The sequence below is a fragment of the Anopheles maculipalpis genome, chromosome 3RL (assembly GCF_943734695.1).
Source record: "Anopheles maculipalpis chromosome 3RL, idAnoMacuDA_375_x, whole genome shotgun sequence".
Classification (NCBI taxonomy): Eukaryota; Metazoa; Arthropoda; class Insecta; order Diptera; family Culicidae; genus Anopheles; species Anopheles maculipalpis.
In genome coordinates, this window is record NC_064872.1 from 89,502,430 (window position 1) to 89,515,929 (window position 13,500).

The 13,500-nt window shown below is 43.5% G+C and overlaps 2 protein-coding genes across 4 annotated transcripts in view; one reads left to right on the plus strand and one right to left on the minus strand.

The window, feature by feature from the left end:
- Positions 1 to 13,500, minus strand: part of LOC126561167 (UDP-glycosyltransferase UGT5-like) — a gene marked incomplete at its 5' end in the record, with an annotated part of 199,997 nt that overhangs the window by 146,086 nt on the left and 40,411 nt on the right. The gene's annotated exons all lie outside the window — the stretch shown is intronic.
- On the plus strand, positions 5,218 to 11,238 carry LOC126561630 (epsin-1). Of its 3 annotated transcripts, XM_050217896.1 has the most exons (12): positions 5,218 to 5,263; positions 5,726 to 5,979; positions 6,064 to 6,354; positions 6,426 to 6,655; positions 6,724 to 6,904; positions 6,972 to 7,280; positions 7,343 to 7,540; positions 7,615 to 7,780; positions 7,862 to 8,127; positions 8,188 to 8,280; positions 8,637 to 9,107; positions 11,157 to 11,225. In XM_050217896.1, coding segments are annotated over exons 1-12 (2,529 nt in total). In that variant the 5' UTR covers positions 5,218 to 5,262. The 3 variants fall into 3 exon arrangements, with proteins under 3 accessions (XP_050073853.1, XP_050073854.1, XP_050073855.1); XM_050217897.1 differs by lacking the exon at positions 8,637 to 9,107 and having other exon boundaries at positions 11,157 to 11,238; XM_050217898.1 differs by lacking the exons at positions 8,637 to 9,107; positions 11,157 to 11,225 and adding an exon at positions 9,474 to 9,545.

Genomic DNA, 13,500 nt, shown 5'->3' on the forward strand with positions numbered 1-13,500 from the left:
TTCGATATGCTTTTTATACAGAAATGGCCAGGCGTTTTTGGTAGTTGTGCACGGGTAGGCGTTGTGCTTCGTCTACTAATGTTAGCATACATTCGTCAAGAATCGATAACTACTTGCAATGTTGGGACACATGTTGTTGTTGGCTGTGCAAGGTTTTTGTCCTGCAGATGATAATTTAATTATGCCCCAATCCTTGGGCATTTTGTTTGACAGAATTAAGCTTCATTTGGAGTTCAATGCACCATAGCTTGATGCAGTTTAACTATCAAGAAAGTAAAAGAGTAGACAACTTTTTGTTTAAATAGCATTATAAATCATGCAAGTGGAAATCACCAACTGCAGCCGTTGTTGGTGCCGTGACCAGGATCACCGGGAGTAACAAATGGCCAATAACGCCACACGCCGCACCCTTCGCACAGGGATGGAGTGTGTGCGAAGAGGGTGCGGTTGATTGCATGTTCTTCGATCATGTTATGCTAGCACTTTGTCCACAAGTATGTGTTCGTGTGGATGTGGGATTTAGTTCCCCATTTTTTCATGCTTTTTGCAACGTGACCAAAAACGCAACACCCGGTAAAACTGTTGAGCAACTGCACGGTAGAATGCAAACGGCCAGATGGATGGTGCGGGCAGTTTTCCGTAGAGTTTTCGGACGAAAGTTGGTGAAAGTCCGGGCGTCTAGGAGGGCGTCCGACGTTTTTGCACAATTGCGCATTAGACGGCGCCAATGCAGCTTGGTACAATAATTCGTAACAGTGGTCCCTTGGGTTTGTGTGAGAGTAGGAAGATCATTTATCTATGTCCTAATAATGACTGGAGCATTTTGTGCCTGTATGTCTGTATTTTCTCCCTCCCAAATGCACATTTCGCAATGAAGTGTCACATTGGAAGGCGTGATTTTGGTTAGAACAGATACGGCAAAAAAAGATTGATAAGAAAACCTAAACTCTTGGTGGTAGAAATGTATCGAAAAATGATTCTGCTTCTCGTCGTGCTAGCCTCGGAACTGATAAACCCGGTGGAGTAGTGCCAATTCCAAATGCCTAACGCACGAGTACGGGCCAATAATCCCTGTGGGGTTGGATTTCTGTAATGAGATAGCCACGTTTGGGGACCAGAAGAAGTGGAGGTGTAAACCACACATTTTGTTGGGTTTGGGCTTTGTGTATGTGCGCCAGGCCCTTTCAGGGTTCGGTTTCTTCAGTCGATAAATAATTGTACGCCTTTTGCCTCTTGCTGCTGGGGAATTGGGATTATTGGGAATGCCGTTCAACGTGCCACTTGAGTCACACGTAGGCTATTGCTCCGAGTGGGAGTATTTTAATCAGAGTGACGGAATTTGACGTTTCAACGAAAGCTTTCGAAGCCAGCAATATCCTTAAGCGCACAGTTAATAGCTCATTAGGAGGCTTAAATGGAGCTATTTTGAGCATGCTGCATGTGACCGACTGGAATGACGCCTTTTGCATTTGCATTTGCAAAATGTCCTGTAAAGTCCTTCCATATTCTAGTGTGCGATAGCTCCCAAAAGGGGAAACCCAACATGACATTTATGATATGCAATCTATCCCACATTTTCTGATCCGATTTGGCTCCAGTTTTCGTATGCTTTTCTCAGAAGGTAAAGACAACCTAGAAACAAAAATAAGGTCAGCCACTGGATACAAAACCACCGCTTTGTTTCGTTTGGTCCATCTGCCTTCTGGAGCAAGGGCACTATTTGGCGAACGCACGAGAAGAAAACAGGGTCGGATGAGCTGAGCGTCTCTTGATGATGCTCCGTTGACCTTCCTCCCATGCCGGCTGCATCGTCTGGAGATGGTTTATCTTGGTGTTTTGCACACGCCAAGGGAGAAGCACCGATCGCAAATTAAATTATCAGCTACGATCGTAAAAATCGGCGAACTTTGTTTACCTCGAAGCAAAGGAATGAAACGAAAAGGGTGCAAAAGTGGTTCAGCTGCTTAAAGTGCGATGTATTATTGTCTGACGATGAACAAGAAGGGTGTAAAATAGATCTGGGAAGGTTTTTTCGTTCGAAGGAATTCCATGATTCATTGCCGAATTGAGAAAAGTGTTGTTCTAGTCGTACTACTGAGAAACTAGTAGGCAAAAATACATTGTCAATATGTCAAGCTGGACCACTCTTTCCAGACTCTAGAAGTCCAGATTGAAGCCTATCTGCTAGATGGTCTGGATTCATTCGAAACCAGTTATTCCACCTTAATGACTCTCCACCCCGGATAAGGCGTGGACTAGTTCTAGCTTATCTTCAGTCTTAATTTGCCAACGTCCCAGGGACCTACTGCATCCAACGAAGTCACGTGTGTGGCACAGAAAATGGTTAAAGGTACTTTCTTTCGCTATTGCTTGTTTATTCTCCGAATGGAAAGAAGTAAAAAAAAAATGCCAAAGACACACGCAAACCCCTCCTGTAATCTTTCTATTGCTCCTCCTAGCTCCCTTTCCCCGTACATTTCGCCACTAAAGCAGTGGTAAATTAAATTATCCTTTGTCGCGTAACTTGCGCTGCAAACGATGTCCCGTCGACAGTGACGCCAAGGACAGTGAGTTCTTCGTTGCTGCTGCACTTCGCTGCTCAGTCATCGACAGTGGCGCGTGCCGAAAGGAGGACCTTCGGTACTAGGAGGAATAGCTTGCTTTCTGAATCTGCTGATTTAAACGGTGCAAACACGGTGGTCCAACCAGTGCGAACGCAGTGCAGTTTCATTTTTGCAGTGTGCAAATCCCGGCTTCTTGCTGGTGAAGAAGTGCTACATTAAAAGAAGAAAAGGTGTGCTGATGTGTATCGTGTAGGGGTTTTGTTTTTTGTTTGTGTGAAGATAAGATTTGCGACTATTTGTGAAGCATTTGTGAACCTACAAATAACCAGGGAACAAAGACACCAAGCTCTACAAGCACGTCTGTGCCGCCCCACAAGAGGGCGATAAGGGAGCTATCTTTCTGCGGCGAAGGAAGATAACCGGCCAGTTCTATTGCTTCTTTCGTTGTGTGTAGTCTGTTTGCTGCGCCGAGCTAGTGCTAGTCAGTGTGTGTATGTGTGTGACAGTAATGTAATGTTCAGAAGCTTTGTTATCCGTCAAATTGACCCGATCACTTCCGGTTAACGCTTGTTAACGGATGTGAATTCACGATCACAACGTTCCTGGTGATCTACTGATCTACATTCTGCGCAACTAGCTACTATGCCCTGCGTGTGTGTCCTTGAAGTCCGCTTTCTGCCTTCTCATCTTCATCTCATGTGTAAGACCGGCCGCAGCGTCTACAGAACCGGATAAACGGGTTTTTATTCTGTGGCACGAGGATTCATGTACTGGTGAATGCTGTCAGTAGAGATTTTTTTTGCTGCTGTGATAATTATTTGTTTACCATGCTTAGATCGTTGTTTTTCTACTGGCATGAACTAGACAGAGTGGAGGTCTCGTTAGAGAAGGGCAGCTTATCTTGGTAAAGTTTATTGTTGAAGGAAGTGTTTTGAGAAGGACTTGCGCTATTGATATTTCGTGCTCAGGATGTACTTTATCCTTGAGAATACTTTACCATTCATGGTTAATTGGAGGTAAATCTATTCTTGATGCCTTTGCGAGGTATGTTCTGTTTTACACGAGGACAACACAAAAATAGCGATAAGTAAAGATTAGCTACTATCACACACACTAAGCTACCAAGCATAGCTTATCCACCACGTTTGATCCAGCTATATCTGCTTCGTGGAACATATGTATGTGTACTACGAAAATGTTTAACTCCATATCTGGTATTTTACTGTATCTTCTCTGAATAGACAAAACAACACAAAAAAAACCCGCATAAAAATCGCCAACACCAGTAGCGAATTGTTCAACGAACCGTGCCCGAAATGTATACCGTTTATATGTGCTTTTGTATAGCATACACACGGCTTTACACTTTACACGGTAAGAAGGTGGTTTCCACCAAGGTTCCTCCAACGGCATTCCGGAGGGCTTTGACTCCGAAACCTGAACTGATGCGCCAGGCCGTGCCGTGTTCACTGAATTGGTGCTGCTGCTGCTGCTGGTAGAGGAGGAATTTGTAGAAAAAAAAATGCAGACTAGTTGCAGCTCAAAGTCATATGTAGTGTAGGAAGGAGTTCCACCGAAAGCACAGTAAATAAGAAGGGGTTGAATTACTATTTCCCCTTGTGGGAACGGTTTGGGGTTCGAACGTCGCTAAAACTTCGTGGACGTGGACGTAGCGAATAGTGGATATTGAGCACGTGCACTTAACTTTGGGGCTCAAAATGAAGGCTATTGATCGTGCAGCTGCAACTTTGGAACGTGTCAATTGGAACACGAGAGGGAGCTACATTTAAATCTCTTACTTTTTTCCTTTTTAAATTACCTAAAAACTATGTATCGTATAAGGATCAATAAAAATTCTTTTACTTTTGATCATATGTGAAGGCAACTGAAATCAATAAGATCATTACGGTCATTTATACACCGCTTATTCCATTGTCACATCTATTAGTTAGTAAAGATTCTCTAATAGCTTCATTAATACTATTCTATATTAATCTTTCTACCTTCCATCAGTTGATAGAGCCCCACACCACAACCCACCCAGATCAGAGCTGCCGCCACGCCACGCTGCTGTTCTGCTTAAAACACGTGTTTACCACCATCCTGCCTGTATGCTGAATGTGCCACACGACGGTACATGATCGATTAGCTGCTGCTAGTGCTATTGCTAGGATCAACACCCACCAGTCCTCACCAATCTGTATCAGGACATTCGATCTGATCGTCAATCTGCCACGAAGCTAGCTAAAACGGACAGATGAAGTAGTTTCTGCACCGATTAACACATTTTTCAGTTGATAAAAAAAAAAGCGATCATGTTCTGTTAACTTTAAATTTTACACTTTGTCTCAAATATTCAGTTTTAAGCTTTTGTTTCATTTCGCGTGCGCGTGTGTTTATTTGTTCTGTTAATTTTCAAACAATTGTGTTTTTAACCGCACCTCCAACCAGTAGGAAAAATTGTTTTCTATACATAATTGTATGTCAGTTCTGGAAGATAAACTTTATCGATAAAATTGTATAAGTGTATAGTGTATGCGAAAGTGTTTGTTTTTGTGTGCGCGTGTGGTTTTTTTTTTATTATTTATTACAACGCCAGACACTGATCTGGTACACCATCCGGTACAGTGGTACATCCATCGGAGGAGTTTAAGCTGCACTTAGTAAAAAAGCGGAGATAAAAGCAAATTTCGTCAAAAGTAAGTTCTTGTTGATAAGTTTGTTTACTGTTTGTGCATGCATGCGCTACTGCTACTGCAGTGTGGTGTAATTATGTTGTACGGTCGGACATAACTTAATTATTTCCAACCTCTTCAAGTGACTTCTTCGTATGGAAGTCGTGCTTTCTTTGCATTCCCGTAATGGTAGAGTGTTTCCGGCCGTTTCTCTACAGGGTCTGGATAGTTAGTTGGCTTCAGTGGAATATTTATAACCCTAGTTGTTGGTGGGGTTAAGTTAATGTACAGGTTCAAATCGATTTAAAGATTACTCATGCCGTTAGAACAAAAAAGACAAGTGTAGAAGATTTGCTGTACATTTTCAATACATTTGACTGGAAGCCAAGATATTTGATAGCTTGAAATTAATAGAAAAAGTTAAACGTTTCTTGCATGTTCAACCATTAACACACACTGTTTATTCTATCCACCATCTCGCGCTAGTGAGGAAAACCGACACACAAATGAACGTAGCTGGTATACGTCGCAACATCAAGAACATCGCCCACAACTATTCCGATGCGCAGGTGAAAGTACGGGAAGCCACCTCGAACGATCCATGGGGCCCATCGTCCACGATCATGGCGGAAATCGCCGACCTCACGTATAACGTGGTGGCCTTTTCCGAAATCATGCAGATGATCTGGAAGCGCATGAATGATCACGGCAAAAACTGGCGTCATGTGTACAAGGCACTGGTAAGTCATGCCCGGTAGCTAGCATTCTATCAAAAGGAAGAGCAAGATCACCGTCTTAATTGCTCCGTGTCGAATCCCTTGCAGCTTCTGCTGGAGTACCTCATCAAAACGGGTACGGAAAAGGTGGCCCAACAGTGTAAGGAAAACATCTACGCCATCCAAACACTGAAGGAGTTCCAGTACATGGAAGAGGGTAAGGATCAGGGCATGCATGTGCGGGAGAAAGCCAAACAGCTCGTTTCGCTGCTAAAGGACGACGAGCGGCTCAAGAATGAGCGGGCACGTGCGTTGAAGGCAAAGGAACGCTTTGCCCGAACGGCCAGTGGATTCGGTAGCGATGGTTCGATCGATGGCCCAACACAGCGTGACCCAAGGGTGAGTGAGCGGGCTGTGAAGGTGGGATGAAACAGTGCATCTCAACGTTTTTCTCGCTCTTCCATTTTTAGCCACCAAACTGGGGCGAAGGTGAACCGATTGCGGGTGCCGCAACGAGCGGTGTTGGTAAGCCCGTATCGGAGATTGAATTCGTACGACCGCAAACGGTGGGCGAAGAAGAGTTACAGCTGCAGCTGGCAATGGCCATGTCTCGGGAGGAGGCCGAACAGGAGGAGCAAAAGCGTCGCAGCGACGATGTTCGGTTACAGTTGGCACTCAGTCAAAGCGAGCAGGACTTCAAGTAAGCCGTCCCACGTGTCGGTAGATCGTACGAAAAGGCTCTAATCAATTACCCTTCGATCCTCACAGGAAAGAGCATGATCCCAAGGCACCGCAGGAAGGTAGTAGTGCACTGGTAGACTTGCTGGACATTTCATTCGGTGCGGCCTCGATTAGCAGTCCGTCGCAACAACCGCTTGCCGGACCTTCCGGTACTGGGGCACCGATAGATCCGTGGGGAATGCCCGTTGCAGGCGGATCACGACCGACGGTAGGTCGGAAGAAATGTTTTATCGATCGCAAAGAAAGCTCACTCCGTTTGCTTCAAACGTTTTCAGACATCGGATCCTTGGTCGAGAACTTCATCCCCACCGGCAGTAGTGGATCCGTGGTTAAATACAGCATCCGCTTTACCTACGGCTGGACCATCCACCTCGAAACCACCGTTGCTGGGAGCGGACGCTTGGCAACCACGCACTCAATCGCCCTCGGTCACGTCCGGATCGTCGGTTGAGGGATGGTTGCAAAACGGTGCAAGTGCTGGTGCTGCCGCTGGTTCGATGATGATGAACGGGGCCGGAGCTACGAACGGGAACCTCGATCCTTGGTACAGTAAAACGAATGCTGTTCCTCTCGGTGTTACTGCGGTATGTTCGCACGTATTTGGTTCTGCTTTTTCCGTTACTGATGTGTGCTTTTGTCACTTTAGCCTCCTCAGGCAACGGCAGCCGATCCATGGCAGGCAAATAAACGGTCAACGCCCGTGCCTACTGCTGGTTCTGCCGGTGGTGACCCATGGCAATCGAATGCATCCGCTGCTAAACTCGATCCTTGGGCTCCGGTTAGTAACAATTCTGCCACTGGAAGTGTCGGCGATCTTGAAGCTACGTTCGGTGGTGGTAATGGAGTAAGTTACTATTGCCAGGTGCAGCCGAAAAAAAGAGTCGTTTAACAGTTGTGAAATGTTTCCTTTGCTTGTAGCCTCTAATGAATCGACCTTCGCCCGTCGGTGCGATCACATCGCCCGTGTCTGACCTGGATGAGTTTGACATAATTACCAAGCGGGCGGCCAGCAACAACAGTAGCAGCAGCACCAACAATAATAATAATCATAATGCCGCTAGCAACAATCTGAATAATAACAGCTGTACGTGCCATTTACCGATATCCTTGCTACCCTTGCTTGCTATCAATCGCTAACGTATTTATGATGCCTTTTACCACTCAGCACTGCTTTTGGGCGATCTAGACCCGCTGTCATCCTCCAGCTCGCCTAGTATGGGTGCGACAACGACCGCGAAGAAGACGCCCCAATCGTTCCTCGGTGAAAACTCGGCACTCGTAAATCTGGACAATCTAATCAAACCGATGCCGAGTGGTGGCGGTGTGGCTGCATCAGCTACATCGTCTGCAGCATACAATCCCTTCGGAGATACTGGTGGGGCCGGTGGTGCACCCGTCCAGAAGAACCTATTTCAGCAAAATCAACCTCAGGTAAGGTGTTTTAGTACGAAGGCCTTGTAGCTAATTTAAATAATTAACATTACGTTTCAGGTTCCGTCCATCAATCAGTTGAAACAGTCCCCGTTTCCAGTAACACTTAATCAGGATCCTTGGGCACCGGTAGGAAATATGACCACCGCGCAAGTGAGTATTTTTGAGTAGTACGAAGCTTTAGAATTGAATTTGAATGTAATCCAGAACGGCATTAGGTTCAAAAGAGATAGGGCGAGATGCGTAACAGTAAGTTTCGGAATGTTATTTGTGTGCAATACACGGGGTGTGTTTGTTGTCCATTCGTCACTCGCAATACATTTGTTTGTTAACCATACTCATCGCAAGCCAACAAAAAAAAACTTACACCGCATGGGTATGGAGCCATTTTTGGGTGTGAGTGCGCTACAATACCTTTTTCTTTCCTTTGTCGCACGTTTTTGTAATGCGACGTGCAATTTCGTGCATACAACCACTGGAATGTAATCAATCATTTTACCACGCCAAAGCAACCTGATGAGGATGAAACGGAATGCTTTCCGTACCCACCGGTTGATGTGAACGCAAACAGCGACTATCAACAGCAACAGGAATGGCCAGCTTCAACACCAACCAACAGAATCTCCACAGCAGGAACAGAACATATTGACTGTCGTCTGAGTGGTGATACAGGCGTCACGATCGAGGATGATATTTTCAACACCAGCTACTCAATGCTTCCATCTTCGGCGTCCACGGCGTCTGGTAACATTGAACGGCATCATCTGACCGCAGCACAGCTGGACAGTACGCGTCCGCTGCGTCAGTTGTACGATTTTCATTTCGCCGTGGACGAAGATGCTCTCGATGTAGTTAACTCTGGGATGATGGCAGGTGGTGGTGCGGCTTTTGCAACTACTGACGCAATGAACCATAACGATAACCGGCTGGGTGCTAATACAACTTTTACAGACACATGCCACACTAACAACAACTATCAAGTGAGTCTAACGAGAGATGTGTTAGGACGCTTGTGTTGTACTGTTGTGGTAGCGAGCTCGTCTAACATCTGTAAGCCTTGCTCATCCTTGACAATGGTAGCATCGAATTGTTAGTTTTAGCATAGCACTAGTATATTTGAGCAGAATATGTAACCGTGTTCCTAGGAAGAAGTTGAGTTTATTCAAACGTTACAGCGCAAAGCAATAACATACATATTTTTTTCTTCTCTTTTTTTACATATAATACACTTCTCTTCTACTACTACTCAACCTTCCTTCTACATCTTAACGATCTCTATTGCTATATGAACTGACAAAATCGGATATTTGTTTCTTTATCTGTATTCTATACATTTCACACTTCAGCACGCCACGTCCAGTAGCAATGGAGCTTGGACACTAAAGTAAACGTCCCGTAACCGATCGTGCTCGTGTAGAATCACAGCATTTTCCTTGACCACCCCCTTCATCCCACCATTTCCATGTTCCAAGATCCAACACTCCCTGTAGGTAGTAATTGCTCCAACTTCGTAACCTCTCGAAGGTGCGCCGTTCAGAACCACTCTCTCCCTCTCTTCTGTGCGCTGGTGTGGCTGGCCTGGACTTGATTTTTGGTGATTTTGGGCAAGGCGCCGCTCCTGTATAACACGCTTGTGCTTGTGACGGATGATTGGTATGCTTTATCCGACCGTGTTTGCCAAAAAAAAAAAAAAAAAAAACAAGTACTCCACAACAACTCTATACAACTCATCCTCAACACAACAACTTACAACCCAAGCTATGCTGCCTTCTTCTGCTGTCATTGCGCGCCCATTGTTTCTTTAAATGCTGTGTGTACGTTATATGTGTGCGACCGTTTTCTAAGTAATGTCATCAAAAGCATCCGTGGCCTGTCCGTGGACATCAACCGTCGTGTACACCTCTTCAATCCCGCTCGCTCAGTAAAAAGGCACTGTATCGAAAGTGTCCGCTTCTGGTAAAGTTGCTCATTATATGTCCATATTCCGTGTTGTCACCAGTTTATCATTATTCCGTTTTGTCACCAGTCACCTTTTTTTTGGCACAGTGTTATGTGTGTGTGTGTTGTTTTTTCATTTCTGCATTACATCTATTGCTTCAGTTTTATGTTGCTTCTGGTTTTGTTTGTATTTTGTTACATTTTATGTCTTTTCTCATGTTTTTTTTTATAACGTATGCATTATATTGTCTGATGACCAAACGATTTTATTTAAGAAAAATCCAATTATGACATCGATTAAAGATGAATGAATTTAACTTTCGAATCAAATCCTACCTTTAAGAAACATTCAACATAAATACTGCCACCCAGTATCTCCAAGGTGGCCTTCCGACAGTTTTTTGATATCCTACCACAGAGCTAGGCGTAGGATTAGCTTCTCCTCCGTGTTTTACACAAAACGTCTGGAAAAGGTTCCTGAAGGAAAACGATCACGTTGATCATATTTTTATATAATATTTTTTACTGACTTCCTTCAAAGGGGAAACAAAACCACAGTATAACTGTCTTCGGATACTTGACGTGTGCGAGATATTTAACATCAAAACTTGCTATCTTAGTAGGCGTGTAACTTAGCCTTGTAGTTTGCCCTATCATTCGTTACATTTTTTTCATTCATAACATTTTTATGCGATGATACAACTGACCATTTTGGGACTTAGCTGCCCTTAGGCAGTTGTTAATGGAAGAAATTTTTTTTTGTTTACAATGTAACCAATTTAGAAAAAACCAAAGTTTAATGCATACTTAGTTACAACACTGAATTCATATTGCATGAAAAATAAAGTAATTTAGTGTATATTATTAATGCATACGTTACTAACACAATTACCGCCTATGCTGTTTTCTCAACATATTCTTGGTTTTAAGTAGCTTCTACATATTAAGTAAGTCCCAATTCAATAAGCACCTAAGTTTTATATTGTATCTTATAAGTATTTACACAATTTACACAATCCTTTCACGGGTCCTATGTATGATATACTAAAAACTCTATTTGTAACAACCAATTCTCGTGTACTACTTTGCAGACCAACCTAAATAATAACAACACTGCGCCGTGGATGAATCCTCAATCGTCGAATCCATTCCTTTCGTAACAAGCTAGCTCCGAGAAGTTGTGCATATGATGGCGCAGCGCGCCCGAGCCAGCATCACGATCCTTTCATACTACCAAGAGAGCAGCAACCAGTCGTACTGGGGGGGATCGTAGGGAAGAGAAGGGAACCGGGGTATCGGGCACACGAAAACACACGTTAAGGAGATGATAGAGAAAAAAGAAATCGCAAACTAACCAAACATTGTTTTATAAAAGGGTAACGGAAAGCAGGAGCTAATAAATGTGAACCACAGCAAGGTAAATACCACAAAAATTGAATAACCAAACCACAGACTATAGCTAGAGAAAACATACAAACAAAACCGGCAAACAAGAGTAGTAAATACTTCGAGCAATTAGCCCGAACGGCGAAACCCGTTACATGTAAAGGATAGATTAGTGAACGAACACCCCTTGGATGTTGCATAACTTTTTCGAGTCATTTACATAGACTTTAAAGGCAAAACAGAAAAGCCGTATTTCAGCAAGTTTTTTACACGCCGATCACACACCGCAATGAGCAATTAGTGCCCGAAGCAGGATCGACGAACATTACACACTACTTAAATCGACGTTTTTGTTAGCCCCAATTCAACCTAGGTCGATGGTTTCCACTAGACGTGATTTCAGTCAGCCGAGTTCCACAATTTAGTCGATTGATTGTGGAAATGCAATGAGCAACGATGGATAAGTTTAGCAACAAAAAAAAGGGGTTGGTCGGCGAGGAACCGAACGGTAGAGAAAGAATTTAAGCAAATTAATGAAAAAAATGCCTTATTACAGTTGAGAAACGAATGAAAAAAAACTACTAACTACTACTAAAATGATAAAGCAGAACACACTGATACCTAAACACAACAGCAGTTGTGTGCGGGAGAACTCTAACGAAGTGAGTCGAACATTTGAAAGTGCGGAAACGGAAGGACACAACACCTTTCACCCGTATTGGATGTGCTTTCCCTCCAAAAAGCAGTTGTTTTTGTGTTTAAAAAATTGTCTGTATTTCATGACTGTTTGTTACCATGGCCCTGGGAAGCATGAGTGTACACAATTTAATTTATTTAACTTGCTTCCCCGGAACAACGGGGAACAAACTACGTGACGCTTGCAGTGCAAATTCTTGTGCTTTTCGATTGAATCCGCTCATTACTGCTACACGATTGTTGTCTCTGCTGCTGCGTTGCCCTGTTTCCTTCTGTTCCGTTGCTATTTACTGTATTATTTATCGTAAGATAGAGGACAAAAACAAAAGAAATTTGGTTCATTTATTATGGTTGGGTCTAGATTTTAGAACTCAAGCGAGCAAGTGTCGCTGAATTAATTTGCAGCGGTCAGGCGTGAGTGATCTATGCCTCCCATCTATGCGACAAGGGCAATAGAAACAAAACATTTATATAGAAGAATTGATAATCCAACGAAGATTGTCCCCTCACATAGGTGGTTCATTCGGGAGTTTTGTGGTGGATGATTGTGAGACGAAGAAACCAAGCTTCATCTTTCTAAAAAAAAAACACACAAACACACACACATACATTGTTTGTATAGGGTAACAGACAGGTGTAAACTGATAGTAAAAAGCAAAAATCATCAAAAAAAATTATATACATGAGCAAGTGAAATTATATATATATATTTTTTAAACTCTGAATAAATCATTAATTTTCGAACCGCTCTGGTTGTTGTTTGTGTGTTTCGGAGAATCTTTTGTCGACCGCACACGATGACACCAGACCATGGCACTTTGTAGAGTAATCCCTATTGACAAAATCGATCTGAATCCACCAACTAAGGCACTACTCAGGCAAATTTTTATTGAAAAGAACCTTCGGAGTGGTTATTAAGGCAATTTTGTCAATAGAGATCATTATTCTCATTTGGCAGCACAACTTCGAAAAGTCTAGATCGGCCAGTCGACTAGTCAGTCCCCGTTGCAGAAGAATCGTTCGGATGGGATTGGATTGATAGCTTCCTTCACTTCATGTAAGCTTACCCTATTGACAAAATCGATATAAATCCACCGACTAAAGCAAATATGTATTGAAAAGAACTGTAGTAGTGGCTACTAAGGCAATTTTGTCCATAGGGCTACCTGAATAATTCCAAAACGCGCATCTTCTTTGAAAGTGCGCTGCACGCTTCTTGGACTCAGTAGTATTAGGAGAGTAGGAGCCTGCTGTGGTTGTGAGTGAGATCGAACGTAGAGTGAAATGAAGTAAAGACCGTCCCGGGTAGTGATAAGACGCTACAAGAGAATCGATGGAAAACGGAATAATCGG

Bases quoted from the DNA above. Each gene is read 5' to 3' on its own strand.
- LOC126561630 (XM_050217896.1), top strand. The intron at 7,281-7,342 runs GTATGTTCGCAC...TTGTCACTTTAG, and splicing joins TTCCTCTCGGTGTTACTGCG to CCTCCTCAGGCAACGGCAGC. The intron at 9,108-11,156 runs GTGAGTCTAACG...ACTACTTTGCAG, and splicing joins ACACTAACAACAACTATCAA to ACCAACCTAAATAATAACAA.